Raw genomic sequence first — 14,908 nt, forward strand, 5'->3', positions numbered from 1 at the left:
ATAGCAGGTCTTGCTTTTTTTTTTGCATTATTCCAATCCCTTTCAATATGACCCAAAGCCAATTAAGTAATTTTTTTCTCATCCAAAATAAGATCAAACTGTACATTAATAGTCATATTGTGCTCCTCAGCAGAACATTGTAAACCCCCAGCATCTGTCCAAAGCCATTCAGTCTTTTCTCTTGGCAACATTCAAAGAACTCAGGAAATCTGTGCGTCCATAAACTTCAGTTAAAGTCACCATTAATGAGCAACTAATATACATGGAAGGGTCTGAAGAAGGGTTCCAACCTCCTATCCTAATTTCCTAAATGTCACCTATCCATGTTCTCCAGAGATGCTGCCTGATCCACTGAGTAACAAGCACGTTGTGTGAATTTTTCAGTCATTTTCTGTAAATCAGCATCTGCAGTTCATTTTTTTTCTACATGGAAGAGTCATTGACCTGAAATATGAATTGTGTTTCTCGTTCCATGGATGCTCTGAATGTTTCCAGCACTTTCTGTTTCTCTTGTACAAATTACCAATTTGCTACTCCTGCAATTAAATCTAGGATTGATGGGTTTGAAGATAAGACACACAATACTGGAGTAACTCAGCGGGTCAGGCAGCATCTCTGCGGAAAAAGAATAGGTGACGTGTCAGATACCTTCTTCAGACTGAAAGTAGGGGGGAGGGGAAGGGGGAGAAATAAACTGGAGGTAAGAAAAGGCCAGAACAAATCAGCGCCGGCAACAGATGACCTCAGGAAGGGTGGAGCCCATAATCGCCCATTGTTGGCTGGGGACGGCGTGATAACAAGAGAGATATACAAGGATTCAACAGTGGAACTGGTAGGACGACTAGGGTGGGGAGGTGGAAGGACGACTCTGTTGCCGCCCTTAATTTCCATAGTTTATTCAACTTTAACCTCAAAGCTGCAGATGACAAGAAAACTTTAGTTAGGTCAGGTAATGAGAAGAAAGCAGAGTTAGTGTTTCAGATTCATTACTTAACTGCAGAACAAATTTTCTGCAACCAACCAGGAAACCAGATTTATAGAAGATATTAAATTTATTTCAGGTCCTCAGGGCTTTAATGCACAGATGATGCATTAAAGGTGAGACGATGTTCCTGAAAATTACACATGGCCTTATTCAAACATCTAAAGAGGCCAAAGAAAGAGATGAATGTGGAGATGGGGTATCAGGACCTACAATGTCTTGGGCGGAAATGGGACAGATGATGTTCCATCTTCAGACAATTCCTCCAGCAGTTTGATTTTGGCTTGAGATTCCAGCATCAGCAGTCTCTTCTGTTTCCATCCTAATAATCAGCTGTTCAGGCCAAATTTAGGAAATATTTAGTTCTGAAAGTAAATGTCTGCATTAATGATAATATAGAATTTTTAAAAGATTCCAAATGTTAAAGGTATTCCTCTTTATCTACTCTGGGAACCAGGGCCGGCGTTAAGCCGATTTGACCGATTGCTCCCAATTGGGCCCCGCGCCTAATGGGGGCCCCGCACTAATGTTCAGTATTTCGTACGGAAATACGAATTCTCTTTGTTAAATAAAGTTTTTTTTAAATTCGCCATCCGGATTTTTTTTAAACGAACATGCATAACAACCGCTGCACGGCCATCATACACAAACGATTTGTTAACTAGTGCTGTTAGCACTTCTTAACGGTAAGTAGTTAACACCTTGTTATGCGATGTCATGAATCTGCATCTATCCACATTCCTCAGTAAATGTTATAGTGTTTTGAACAAGTATTAATGACGCCGTGTTCAAAAGGGAACTGCAGATGCTGGAATATCGAAGGTACACAAAATTGCTGGGGAAACTCAGCGGGTGCAGCAGCATCTACGGAGCGAAGGAAATAGGCGACGTTTCGGGCCGAAAACCCTTCTTCAGACTCATTTAATGACGCCGTGTTCCTTTGAATAAAATTCACGCGGCGTCATTAATACTTGTTTAAAACACAATTACATTACTGAGGAATGTAGATCGATGACACGTTGAGAATTTCATTTAACTCACCATCATGGGTGAGGGCCCCGGACCGCGAGAAGGGGCTTTTTCCTGGTGTGCAGGTTAGTCATTCACCTATCGACCCACGTTGTGTCTCTCTGTCTTTTGCTCACTCCCTCCCTCCCTCTTTCTCTCGCGCTCTCTCTCCCGCTCCCCGTCTCGCCTCTCTCTAGCTCTCCTACTCCCTCTCTATCACCCTGTCCCCTCAGCATTCCCGGAATCATTGATGTTTAGCGGTAGACAAAAATGCTGGATAAACTCAGCTGGTGAGGCATTCGCCTGGCCCGCTGAGTTCCTCCAGCACTCTGTGTTTTTTGTTTGGCTCTGAAGTTGAAGGTGGCTCAGCGGGACGGGCAGCGGCTTTGGGGAGAGGGTTGTGTTTCTGGTCGAGACCCTTCTTCAGACAATCACAAGTACTCTCACCGACGCGAGTTCAGTTTGGTCTGAAGAAGGGTCTTCTCTCCAGAGTCGCTGCGCTGCCTGTCTGCTGAGTTACTCCAGCTTTATGTCTATCTTCAATTTCAGAGAAATACAATTTCTCACGGGGGGCTTATAACGTATCTAAACCCCTCTGGGACCCTCTGAACACCTCTAGCCCCCCTATTTCCCTCTATTCCCCTCTAAACAATTGTAAACACATCTGAACCCATCTGAAGCCCTCTAAACATCTCTAAACCGTTTAAACCCGCCATGCACGCACACACACAGACGCATACACACAAACACACACACTCAGTCACACAGACACAGAGACACAATCGCATACACTCATAAACACACACACACACACACATTCAATCTTTCAAAGTGCCGCTCATTTTATTAGATGTGTGACACTTTCATATAGTTTTTCAAAATTTTAGTATATCAAGCATTTAATGTTTTTTTTGGTTAAAGACGAGCATACTACACGAAATATAAACATACATAAATTTTTACTTTTCTAGAGTAGGGGCCCCGCCATCAATTTTCTAATTGGGCCCCGCAATTCCTAGCACCGGCCCTGCTAGGAACTACAGCTGATCTTACAGCCGAAGACTTTTTAGCTGCAACCTACAGCTGTTCCTACAGCGGAACCACAGTTGGGCATATTTAGAAAATAAAGGAGAATCAGAAAACTTGTCCGAATTGGATAAAAGTTTAAAGTGATGTATAAGGTGAATAAATATGGTCATGATAAATTAGTTCATTATCTTCAGAGCATAAAATTAAATGAATGAAAAGTAAAGTTAGATGCTTTGGAAACAATTGATTTGTTCCAAAGTATCTGCCAAAGAATGTGGCAGTGGTGGAGGGAAGGGGAAAAATTGGTGTTAATCAAGACAGTTGCCTTGTCCTGGTTGAGAGCACTTTTTGAGGGTTGTTGGTGCTGTATTTAGGCACAATTATACTAAGTATAAGAGTGTAAGTAAGTAGACCACACCGAGTCCATACATAAGTGTCACCGTGTTTTAGGTGCCTCGTTCATGTTACAGAGAATCTGGGAAATGAGATGACTTGCTTACCAAAAACGGGCATTAACTTGTTTATTAAATCCTAGACCACATTTATGATTCTTCGAATAGCTAGCCTCCCATCTGTTTCTTTAGAAAATTATATTTGTTTAATGGTGGCCACCCCATCCCCTGTGATGGTAACAAATTAGGAGATGGTAACATTATTAGATATCCTGGGACATGACAGACCTCCTCTTGTTGGCATTAATGTGATGTGATTGTTACAACTACCTGCATGCCATGCCTGAATGTTTGCCAGGTTTGGCACACATGTGCATAGGCTACTACATTATTTGAGGAGATGCTAAAGGCATTGGACGCTGGGCAATTATTAGAAAATAGCCCAACATTGGTCTTGTTATTGGTTGCCCTTATCTTAACAAATGATGTCCTACAGTCATTTATGCTTGAACATAAAAACAATAGACATGATAAATTCATTTAAGAACAGCAATTTTAATCTTATTTGGAAATTAAAGAACAATATTTTCATTACAATAACATTTAACAGAGACTGAAATATTTAATGTTACATTTTATAATTAAAGAATCTTAATTTCTTTCAGCAATATAGATCGACTGACAATAACATATTCTTATAACCACTTCAGTACAATTTTAAATGTTTTATCCCCAACGTGTTATGAAAGCATTACAAAGCTTAAGAAAATGAATGCATCTCTGGCAGTAAAATTAATTGGAAAACAAATCAATTTAAAATCAAATATAAACATTCTTTTAAATCATGCACAAATTAAGACAGTTTGGAGATTGTTTTTGGTCCTTGCTGAAAAGAGTTTGCATTGTTAACAAGCTCAGTGAATAAATGAAAGAATACAACATTTAAATTAAGAAATTAATCAACTTCAAGAGTTGTGCTTGTTTAACAAAGAAATGTCACTACATAATATATTTCTCAAATAAATATACATTTCATTCACAATATGTACTGCTTACCTGACTATATATTATTTAGGAATGCATAAAGGGAAATCTACATTTATCTACAATGCATTTGTATATAAAATGCTGTTTCTACAAAATAATCTATTTAAAACCTTTTTTTTAAATTATGGTTAAGCTTTCAGTTTCAAGGTTTCACATACTGCACATCAAGTATAGATCTTTACTCATACTTTGTAAATGACCTGTAAATGGTTAAGATTTTAAAATTGATTAGACAAGTATGGAGATTTGAAAAACTAATTGGGATACGACTCAAAATTCTTAAATGTTTAATGCAAAATGAGAGGTTTCACTTGAGTTGGCAAGAATGTTTGAAATCCTTTTTAATTTTTAACATTCAGTATGCATTGTGCTAATTTGATTGAAGCCAAGCAGGCTATCTTACTGCTATATTGGTAGCAGTTGGCAGGGAACAGAAATAGAGTGTGGTAACCAAGAGATTATTTTTTTTTCCAGGTGGAGGCATTGACAACATGCCTCTCTCATGGTTTACAATGAAATATTTTTGTTCTCATCCACTTAATGGTTTAACAACATGCCTCCATAATAACTGCATTAAGCTAATGTGATTTCTTCTTTCTGTCCAGGACTCCAAACACTCATAAATTTACAGACACATTACCTTTTCCAATAACTACCACTTTTCACATCCCAGCTCTGCCCTGTTGGCTGGTTAAGGTTAAGTAAATGTTTTTCATTAATCAGTTGTTGCTGGTAAGAAATTGACAACTGGGTATTATTTTGGAAGGTTATAGATTTTGGAAAGTGGTTTGGTAGCTGCACGCTGCTTTTGACTCCTACTATTGATAACATGGACCAGTAGCTTCCAAAGTGGCTGTCATCTGGTAAGCACTTATGAGCCCATGTGTACTCGATCAAATCAGTAAAGGATCATGGTTTGTTTGCCTTAATTGAAATATGCACATTTATATCATGTAGCAACATTGACATCCTACAATGCAGATTGAGTATGTAAATGTACATACCAATATTCTGGCACCAGGTAATAAATGCAGCATGTTTAGCTTTGTGGCCCTGGATCATCTTTCCTCTCATTCTACACCTGTGCATCACACAGGTGTATTACATTTTGAAACGGAAGCACAGTGGCTACAGTTTTTGGTGACAATGTAATCTGTTCCAAATCAACTTTCTACCCAACAACTAGAAAATGTAAATCTTAGTTAAGAATAATAAGCTGGTTCATATTGTAAGTCTAGAAAATGATTCCAGATTAATTTCCAGTATCTTGAGTATAATGGTCTAATGTGACAGTGTTTTTCTGTAGCAAAAGGTAAATGAAATCAAATATTGAGATATCAAATAATAATTGTTTTCAATATCTCAACACAAATAGTTATTACTAGACTAAGTGGGACCCGTTGGGTCCCAGCATCACACAGGAGGGCTGGTCATCCAACGCAATATTCCACCTCTCCACCAATTCTAATATTGGTGGCCAGTTGGAAGGTGGGTGGGGGGGGGGGCTTTCTGGAGCGCTAGTATGGTGTTGTGGGCTGAAGGGACTGGTTTCCAGAGGGCTAGTATGCAAATTGTGCGCCAAATGGATTATTGGGCTGGCGTCTCAGTCAATCAAGCTTGTTGTGCTGGCAACTCACTCATGGCTGGTGGGTTGGTAGTTGACTCACGGCTAATCCTTGAAATTCTATTTCAAGCAGGGTATAAGGCCACCAAATTCAAGTGCAGTTTCTTACCACTTCTAGCAGGGTGCAAGGCCACCAAATTCAAGTGCAGTTTCATACCATTTGAAGTAGGGTGCAAAGCCACTAAAGACACTAAAGAGTCATGACCTCTCCCTCCTCCATCTTGCAGAGACTGAGCCACACCCACATTTCCGGGTTTTATAAACCCTCCCCCCCCACCGGAAAAGGTGTGGCTTTCATGGAGTGATTGACAGGAGAGAGATTCTCAACATTTTTTTAAAAACTAATAACACTTATTTTTCATTGATGGGAAGAATTCTCTGCATCTGCTCAGCGGAGCGGGACTGAGTAAAATGGCCAAAAATCACAGCCTTAAGTGGTAGTGTTTTATCTAAAATCAATATACAGTGCAAACAGGAAGTAAGTGCATTTACAGTAGTGCCTTTTAACTTCAAGCCAAAGCACCCAAGCCACCATTTGCAGTAAGTAGTGCCTTTCAACTTCAGGCCAAAGCACCCAAGCCACCATTAGCAGTAAATAGTGCCTTTCAACTTCAAGCCAATGCACCCAAGCCACCATTTGCAGTAAGTAGTGGCTTTCAACTTCAGGCCAAAGCACCCAAGCCACCATTTGCAGTAAGTAGTGGCTTTCAACTTCAAACCACACCCAAGCCACCATTTGCAGTAAGTAGTGCCTTTCAACTTCAAGCCAATGCTCCCAAGCCACCATTTGCAGTAAGTAGTGGCTTTCAACTTCAAACCAAAGCTCCCAAGCCACCACTTGCAGTAAGTAGTGCCTTTCAACTTCATGCCACCATTTGCAATGCCTTTCAACTTAAAGCCAAAGCACCCAAGCCACCATTTGCAGTAAGTAGTGCCTTTCAACTTCAAGCCAAAGCTCCTATGCCCCCATTTGTAGTAAGTAATGCATTTTAACTTCAAGCCATTGCAACCAAGCCACCATTCGCAGTAATAATGCCTTTCAACTTCAAGCCAAAGTTCCCAAGCCTCCATCTGCAGCAAGTAGTGCCTTTCAACTTCGTCAAAGCTCCCAAGCCACCATTTGCAGTAAGTAGTGCCTTTCAACTTCATGCCACCATTTGCAGTAAGTGGTGTCTTTCAACTTCAAGCCATTGCACCCAAGCCACACCCAAGCCATCATTTGCAGTAAGTAGTGCCTTTCAACTTCAAGCCACACCCAAGCCATCATTTGCAGTAAGTGGTGTTTTTCAACTTCAAGCCACACCCAAGCCATCATTTGCAGTAAGTAGTGCCTTTCAACTTCAAAGCTCCCAAGCCACCATTTGCAGTAAGTGGTGCCTTTCAACTTCAAGCCATTGCACCCAAGCCACCATTTGCAGTAAGTAGTGTATTTCAACTCATGCCACCATTTGCAGTAAGTAGTGCCTTTCAACTTCAAGCCAATGCACCCACTCCCCCCCCATTTGCAGTAAGTAGTGCCTTTCAACTTCAAGCCACACCCAAGCCATCATTTGCATGAAGTAGTGCCTTTCACCTTCATGCCACCATTTGCAGTAAGTGGTGTCTTTCAACTTCAAGCCACACCCAAGCCACCATTGCGGGCTTTCTTTCTTTTTTGCAAGCTTTAGAACCAATAGACTTATTTTTTGCAAGCTTTAGAACCAATAGACATTTTTTACAAGCTTTAGAACCAATAGTCATTTTTTTTGCAAGCTTTAGAACCAATAGACATTTTTTTGCAAGCTTTAGAACCAATAGATATTTTTTGCAAGCTTTAGAACCAATAGACATTTTTTTTCCAGCTTTAGAACCAATAGACTTTTTTTTTTGCCAGCTTTAGAACCAATAGACATATTTTTGCAAGCTTAGAACCAATAGAGACATATTTTTGCAAGCTTTAGAACCAATAGACATATTTTTACAAGCTTAGAACCAATAGAGACATTTGTTTTGCAAGCTTTAGAACCAATAGAGACACTTTTTGCAAGCTTTAGAACCAATACACTTTTTGCAAGCTTTAGAACCAATAGAGACACTTTTTTCAAGCTTTAGAACCAATAGACACTTTTGTGCAAGCTTTAGAACCAATGGACATTTTATTGCAAGCTTTAGAACCAATAGACATTTTTTTGCAAGCTTTAGAACCAATAGACATTTTTTTGCAAGCTTTAGAACCAATAGAGACACCTTTTGCAAGCTTTAGAACCAATAGACACATTCTGCAAACATTTTAGAACCACTAAGGGCACTTAAATTTGAGTAGATATGTGTTCAGTGTTATTCACAGCTCAGAGAGACATGACCCTCTGCCTTCCTCCATCTTGAAGAGAATGTGTGGCACACCACTTCCTGGTTTTATAGTCCCTCCTCCCTGCCGCCAGCGGGGGCAGCAGAGAGAATGGGGAATTTTATAAAAACATTGATATCTCTGTCATTTTTAATCAACGGGAAAAATCCTCGGCACACATGCGGTGGAGGGGGGCTCTGAGCGAGGTGGCAAAAAATGACAGCCGTAGGTGGCGGCGTTCTCTCGAAAATCGCAGCACAGATGGCCAAAACCGGTCAAGAACAGACTTTTAGTAATATAGATGTAAACTAGAATGTTGATTTCCTGATTCTGAAAAATTAAGACATAAAACTTTGAAATATATATTTTAAAATGTTATGTAGTATGTTAATATCATAGTTTATGAGGACCATTACATTTGGAGACATCAATTTACTACATCTTGTTTGTACAGCAAAATGTGCATCAACCTTGACTAAATATTAATATTTCCATGATTAGACATGCTTGGGGTCTGTCCTCAGCCTCCTGTGCTTTTTTTTCTAATAAAAGTATTATTCTCTCAAATGAAGTGATAAAGCTTTAAGATTAGTTAAAGTTGTACAGATTTTTTCCTCCTTTAACATTGTTTTTAAACACGATTAGAATATGCATAATGACAAGACAGCATTTCTATTTGTAAAATGGTCTAAGAGAAAATAAAAAGCATGGCATTCTATTATTGAGATTGTATTAAATAAACCCACATAGGAATTGTCTTGGAATCCTTCAGGTACCATCACCTAAGCATCAAATTGTTGGAAGCTTCACTAATATTCTGAACCAAGTGTAGTTGTGGCGGACAAATTCAAAAATACCCCAGGAGACACATGGCACCAATAATTTATCAAGTAGAGCTTAGACTTGATTATTTTATCTTGATTTGCAAGGTTTATATAATTGAAAAAAACATAAATATGAATAAAGTACGTGACCTTTCGATAAATGAAAAACCCGACACATTTATCATTGCACAACTCCAGCAGAATTTTTGCTATGATGTTGCTGCAGATACCTTAGGCATATGATGGTGGGTAGCACTAGGGAATGGGTTACAATTTTATCTTTGACTGGAACATGAAGTGGAGCCACATTCTTGTCAAATCAATGCAAAACTGATTTCTGGTTCTCTATGAGCCAGTTTCATATAATGGCACAAACCAATTCCATCCCACTGACCTTTATTAAAAATGTCAATGTAATTTTTTACATTTTTATATTTTGTACACCTTCATAAAACTATTGAACTTTTCTAAATTGAACCTTGCCAACCAAAAGTCAAGCCATTGGCCCATTCACATGAGGTATTATTTATTATTGATAATCTATTTTAAAATGGAGGGCAGGCCAAGATGAATTGCCCTTGCATAGAGCATATGTTGGTATTCAGAAAGGATAAACCTTCGATATTCATGAAAAGTATCAAAACTTCTTAGATATGCCTTCAGGTTACTTATTTTCTAAAAAATAGAATCTACCCTGCAGGGACATTTTTGGAAATGACTAAGATTATAATTAGACATTTATTCTCTCACACAGCCAGCCAACATTTACAAATCACCTAAATTTGTATTCTAATTTTGGTCATTTTGCGGGAAACGAAGCAGAAAAAATTAGATTCTAATAAAAAGATAGATTTCTCCTCTCTTCCATACTCTTCGAAGAATAGAACACGGTATTAAGTTCTGATTATTGCAAAAATTGCACAATGCCACGCATGGTTACCAAACTTGTCAAAGGTTATGAATAATGCAGGAAAGTACAGATAATACAGTCCCTTTCCATGCGTAAAGCATTTCATCATAGACACAGGTTTCCCCATAGGAAAGATGTCAACTAAAAATTACCAAAGGCTTTTTCTAAAGGTGTATTCGAGTAATAAAGAAGGCACGGTAGCAGCAAATAACAATATTTATCTGGCTACATTTCTTCTTCAGTCTCTTGGGCTTGATCAGATGATTTCAACAGTCCCATTTCCAGAGGATCAATTCGTTTTAACTTTGTATGAATTACCCTACAAACACAAAGAGTGTAAGTAAATTGGGTGAATATAACAGTGTGAATGATACTGATTGCAGCATAATGATTGCAGTCATTATGTTAAGCTTGATCAGTACCCATCAATAGCCTAAACTTTAATTCTGGTGCAACACGGCTGGAATATGTAGCATTTACAAATTACACATCAATTACTCGCCTATGGTTAGGTCTACTCTGAAAGTACCTGTAAAACCCACAGACAAGAGCAAAGGCGGCAGGTACCATCACCTTCACAGTTGCTATGTCATTGTTTAATATCAGTTCTTGATCATCCCACACAACAGGTTGCATTGATTCAAAATGGTAGCTTACTACCAAGTCCTCAAGGCAAAATTTGGGATGGACAATAAACGCTGGCATCGCCAGCAATGTCCATGGCCTAAAAATGAACTAAAGTATATCATTCAAATTTTAAAAATAATATATTTTTTGTTTATTACTAGGTACAGGTACTGCTTTTATTTATCCATGTCTGTAAGTTACGCAAAGCAGTGTTTCTGATTGTCATCTTTTTCTCATGCAGAAATTAACATAAAAATATCAGTATAGATTCAGGTTTTCTGGGATCTCAACAATTCTACTGAAGTCTTTTGAGAAATTATTTCTGTAGTCAACTTTAAATGGCAGTAATGCCCTATTAATTAACAATATAGCAGCATTCTTATGCTAGGTTTTTAACATCAGGGGGCAGGAAAGCAACTGTATTGTGAAATAAAAATGCAGGCTTGCGTACACCAACAATAACGTCAATTTCATTGCAAATAACACATACTTTTGTACATGGAGTAGCAATGCAGTGATACATCATTGTGGCATAACCAGTCATACTTCCCGAAGTTCCGATTTGAAGGATTTTGATTTATGATTGGGATGGTGTTACTATATCATCAATATTGGCATCTTTAGAAGTCAGCACGGTGGCATTGCAAATTGTGCTGCTACCTCACAGCTTCAGTAACCCAGGTTCACTTTGTGTAACCATGCGAGATTCCCCCCACGTGCTCCAGTTTCCTCCCACATCCTGATCGGTCGCTTAATTGGTCGTTGCCAATTATCCATAGAGGGATGGTTGGTGAGTCGGGGTAGAGTTAGTGAACAATGGAAGGAGAATAGCCTATAGAAATTAGGAGGTGGGAATTTTGATTACCCCAAGAGCCGGTAAACATTTGATGGACTGAATGGCCTACAATGTCAAACTTTTTGTTTCCATTTTTGGAAGAGAAATAAAGAGAAACAAAGAAAGAAAATAACTGTTTTGACTTGGTTATTTGGACAGTGCTTGTACATTTTCCATTTGTTTTAAAGTTGCAGAAGGAGAACAGTGGAGAATGAGAAAAAAATTAAATACACATCAGCTTTCATAAAATTTGAGTTTCTTCATATCCTGACCACTTGGTACCAAGATGAGACATGTTCCAGGGCATTGACCTACACTTAAGATACTGGTTGTATTTTTGATTTGGGCATTAATGCAAAGAAAAGATATTGCCTCTGTACTGACTGTCCCCAGATTACAGCTGGGTTCCGTTCCTATGAGCTGTTCATAACACAAACAGTTCACAAGTCGCAAGTGCGGCCACAAACCAAGTTCGCACATTGCAGCTGCTGATAAATCCATTTCGCTGATATCCCAAAAACTTGACACCATGTACAGACATTGGGCATTCGTAAGCTGGGGAGAAATTAAGAAGAATGAAAGATGATCTCATTAAAACACACAAAATTATTCAGGGCTTGGCAGAATGGATGAAGACTTCCTGGGGTATCTAGATCCAGGAATCACTATCTCAAAATAAGGAGTCAGATGATCGGGGCAGAGTTTAGAAGAAATGTATTCACTCGGGACTTTTATCTCTCTCTCTCTTGGATTCTCTAACTGAGAGTATTGTGATGGCTTAGTCACCAAATATATTCAAGGCAGAGATCAATAGAGTTTTAGATATTATCAGTGCAGGAAGTGGCACTGAGGTAAAAGGTTAGCCATGATCGTAATGGATGATGCAATGAGCATAAAGGATTGAATGGTGTGCTCGTCCTTCCTTACAGCCTTTATGTTCTTAACTACTTTTAGCTTCAGATATGTGAAAGTAAATAGATCTACTTACCAACTGACAATTGCATAGCTGATAGCCATAATGAGAAGCGCAACCATATAATGCCAACAGTAGCACATGGTCACAAACATCATATTATCATGACTATCTAGTTCCCATTGAGATCTTCCATTAGGAGGATATAGAATAAACCCAATCTGTAAAAAGTTCAAAGATGTGCACATTTAAAGAAAAAGATCTAATCTAATCTAATAAATTCATTGTCTACAAATGCAACCATTACACTATTTTGAAGATGCTGGTTTAGTAATAATAACTTTCAGAAAAGAGTCAGACACATAATTGTTACAAAACAGTAGGAAATGCATCTTTTAAAATGGTTTTAGTACATAACATTGACAGCAGTGGATCAATAATGTACATAACAGAGGCACAGAGACTACAGATGCTGGAATCTAGAGCAAAAAACTATCTGCTGGAGAACTCAGCAAGTTGAGCAGCATCTGTGGTCGGAAAGGAATGGTCGATGTTTCGGTTCAAAATCCTGGATCAGTCGCGTACAAAACGCAGTTAAGGACACATTCTGCAATAGGACACTGTGGTACCTGGAAAGGGCTTCAGAAAACATTTAAAGTTGATCAAATTTAGAATGTTCAGCCCAAACATTGTGGGTCGAAGGGCCCATTCCTAATTCAGACATAAACAGTGTGCAAAGACATGTTGGATTTACACCAGGAAACATAGAAACATAGAAAATAGGTGCAGAAGGAGGCCATTCGGCCCTTCGAGCCAGCACCGCCATTCATTGTGATCATGGCTGATCGTCTCCAATCAATAACCCGTGCTTGCCTTCTCCCCATATCCCTTGATTCCACCAGCCCCTAGAGCTCTATCTAACTCTCTCTTAAATCCATCCACTGTCCTCTGTGGCAGGGTATTCCACAATTTCACAACTCTCTGGATGAAAAAGTTTTTTCTCACCTCAGTCCTAAATGGCCTCCCCTTTATTCTGAGACTGTGGCCTCTGGTTCTGGACTCGTCCAACATTGGGAACATTTTTCCTGCATCTAGCCTGTCCAGTCCTTTTATACGTTTCTATAAGATGCCCCCTCATCCTTCCAAACTCCAGTGAATACAAGCCTAGTCTTTTCAATCTTTCCTCATATGACAGTCCCACCATCCCAGGGATCAATCTCGTGAACCTACGCTGCACTGCCTCAATCACAAGGATGTCCTTCCTCAAATTAGACCAAAACTGTACATAATACTCCAGATGTGGTCTTACCAGAGCCCTATACAAGCCCAGAAGAACCTCTCTACTCCTATATTGAAATCCTCTTGTTATGAAGGCCAATGTTCCATTAGCTTTCTTCACTGCCTGCTGTACCTGCACACCAACTTTCAGTGACCGGTGTACAAGGCCACCCAAGTCTCGCTGTACCTCCCTTTGCCACCCTTCATCCCAGTACAATCTCTACAAAACTTCCATGATCCTATTAATCATGAGGGTCCATTCTAGTTCCAATTGTTTGCACCTACACCCACTGATTTGGCCATGAAATATGGACGGAAAAACGAAATTCTGCTTATTAGGCTGGAGGACAAATGATTTGGTCACACAAAACTACCTGTTGCTAAACATGTTCTAGACATTATGCATTGAGCACTAAAAGCAAGAGGAGCAAGTTGTTTCCATTCATGTTTGTGTCTCTGCAGAAGGCCTCGGTGTTTGAAGCATTAATAAAACCCTATCCCATCTGCATGCTTTCGGTTTTTCCTATTTTCTCTTACTACTGTGTCTTATGGTGCTGTTTTAATCTCATTGTTGTGTCACCATTCTGTCTCCAATGTTATGGTCTTTCCTGTGTAACTCTATCATTGTTTCTTATTCCGTTGATGGTAACATACTGAATGTAGTGGAATGAAGAATGTGGTTTATAAATGGGCTAAAAACAATAACTGGGAGAATCCCTTACCTGCCAGAACCAGCTGCCCTGCAGTATACACAAGCTTGTCCTAAAAAGCTCCAGTACTATATTCCCACGGAGAAAGACTTCAAGAAAGATGCTGATGGAGCCACCAAACACAGCCACCAACAAGAGAGTATGGACATGAACGTCAAGCATTTCACGGCCATGCACATGATAATAAAATAAGAAACCTGTAAACAAAAAAAAAAGATGGATGTTGATTCCTTTATGGTTCTACTAGACTGGATTTCACTAAGTATTTTACTAATGATACAAAGGTCAAAACTTAAGGAGGAATTGAAGGCATAAATATTTGTGACATTCTTCCATTTAACGTGAACAGAAATTAACTGGTGAAAAATAACAATGACATATATTAATTAAATTGCTATTCCTT

General features: G+C 39.1%; 1 protein-coding gene across 2 annotated transcripts in view; it reads right to left on the reverse strand.

The window, feature by feature from the left end:
• Positions 1-9,180: 9,180 nt before the first annotated feature.
• tmem45a (transmembrane protein 45A) overlaps positions 9,181-14,908 on the reverse strand; it is a 61,623-nt gene continuing 55,895 nt past the window's right edge. For both annotated transcript variants that reach the window (XM_033032623.1, XM_033032622.1), the window contains exons 4-6: positions 14,518-14,702; positions 12,593-12,738; positions 9,181-10,461 (exon numbers count right to left, since the gene is read on the reverse strand). In XM_033032623.1, the coding sequence (XP_032888514.1) occupies positions 10,368-10,461; positions 12,593-12,738; positions 14,518-14,702 (425 nt within the window). In that variant the 3' untranslated portion in view covers positions 9,181-10,367. The remainder of the gene's footprint in view (positions 10,462-12,592; positions 12,739-14,517; positions 14,703-14,908) is intronic.

This window comes from Amblyraja radiata, chromosome 14 (assembly GCF_010909765.2).
Source record: "Amblyraja radiata isolate CabotCenter1 chromosome 14, sAmbRad1.1.pri, whole genome shotgun sequence".
NCBI classification, from domain to species: domain Eukaryota; kingdom Metazoa; phylum Chordata; class Chondrichthyes; order Rajiformes; family Rajidae; genus Amblyraja; species Amblyraja radiata.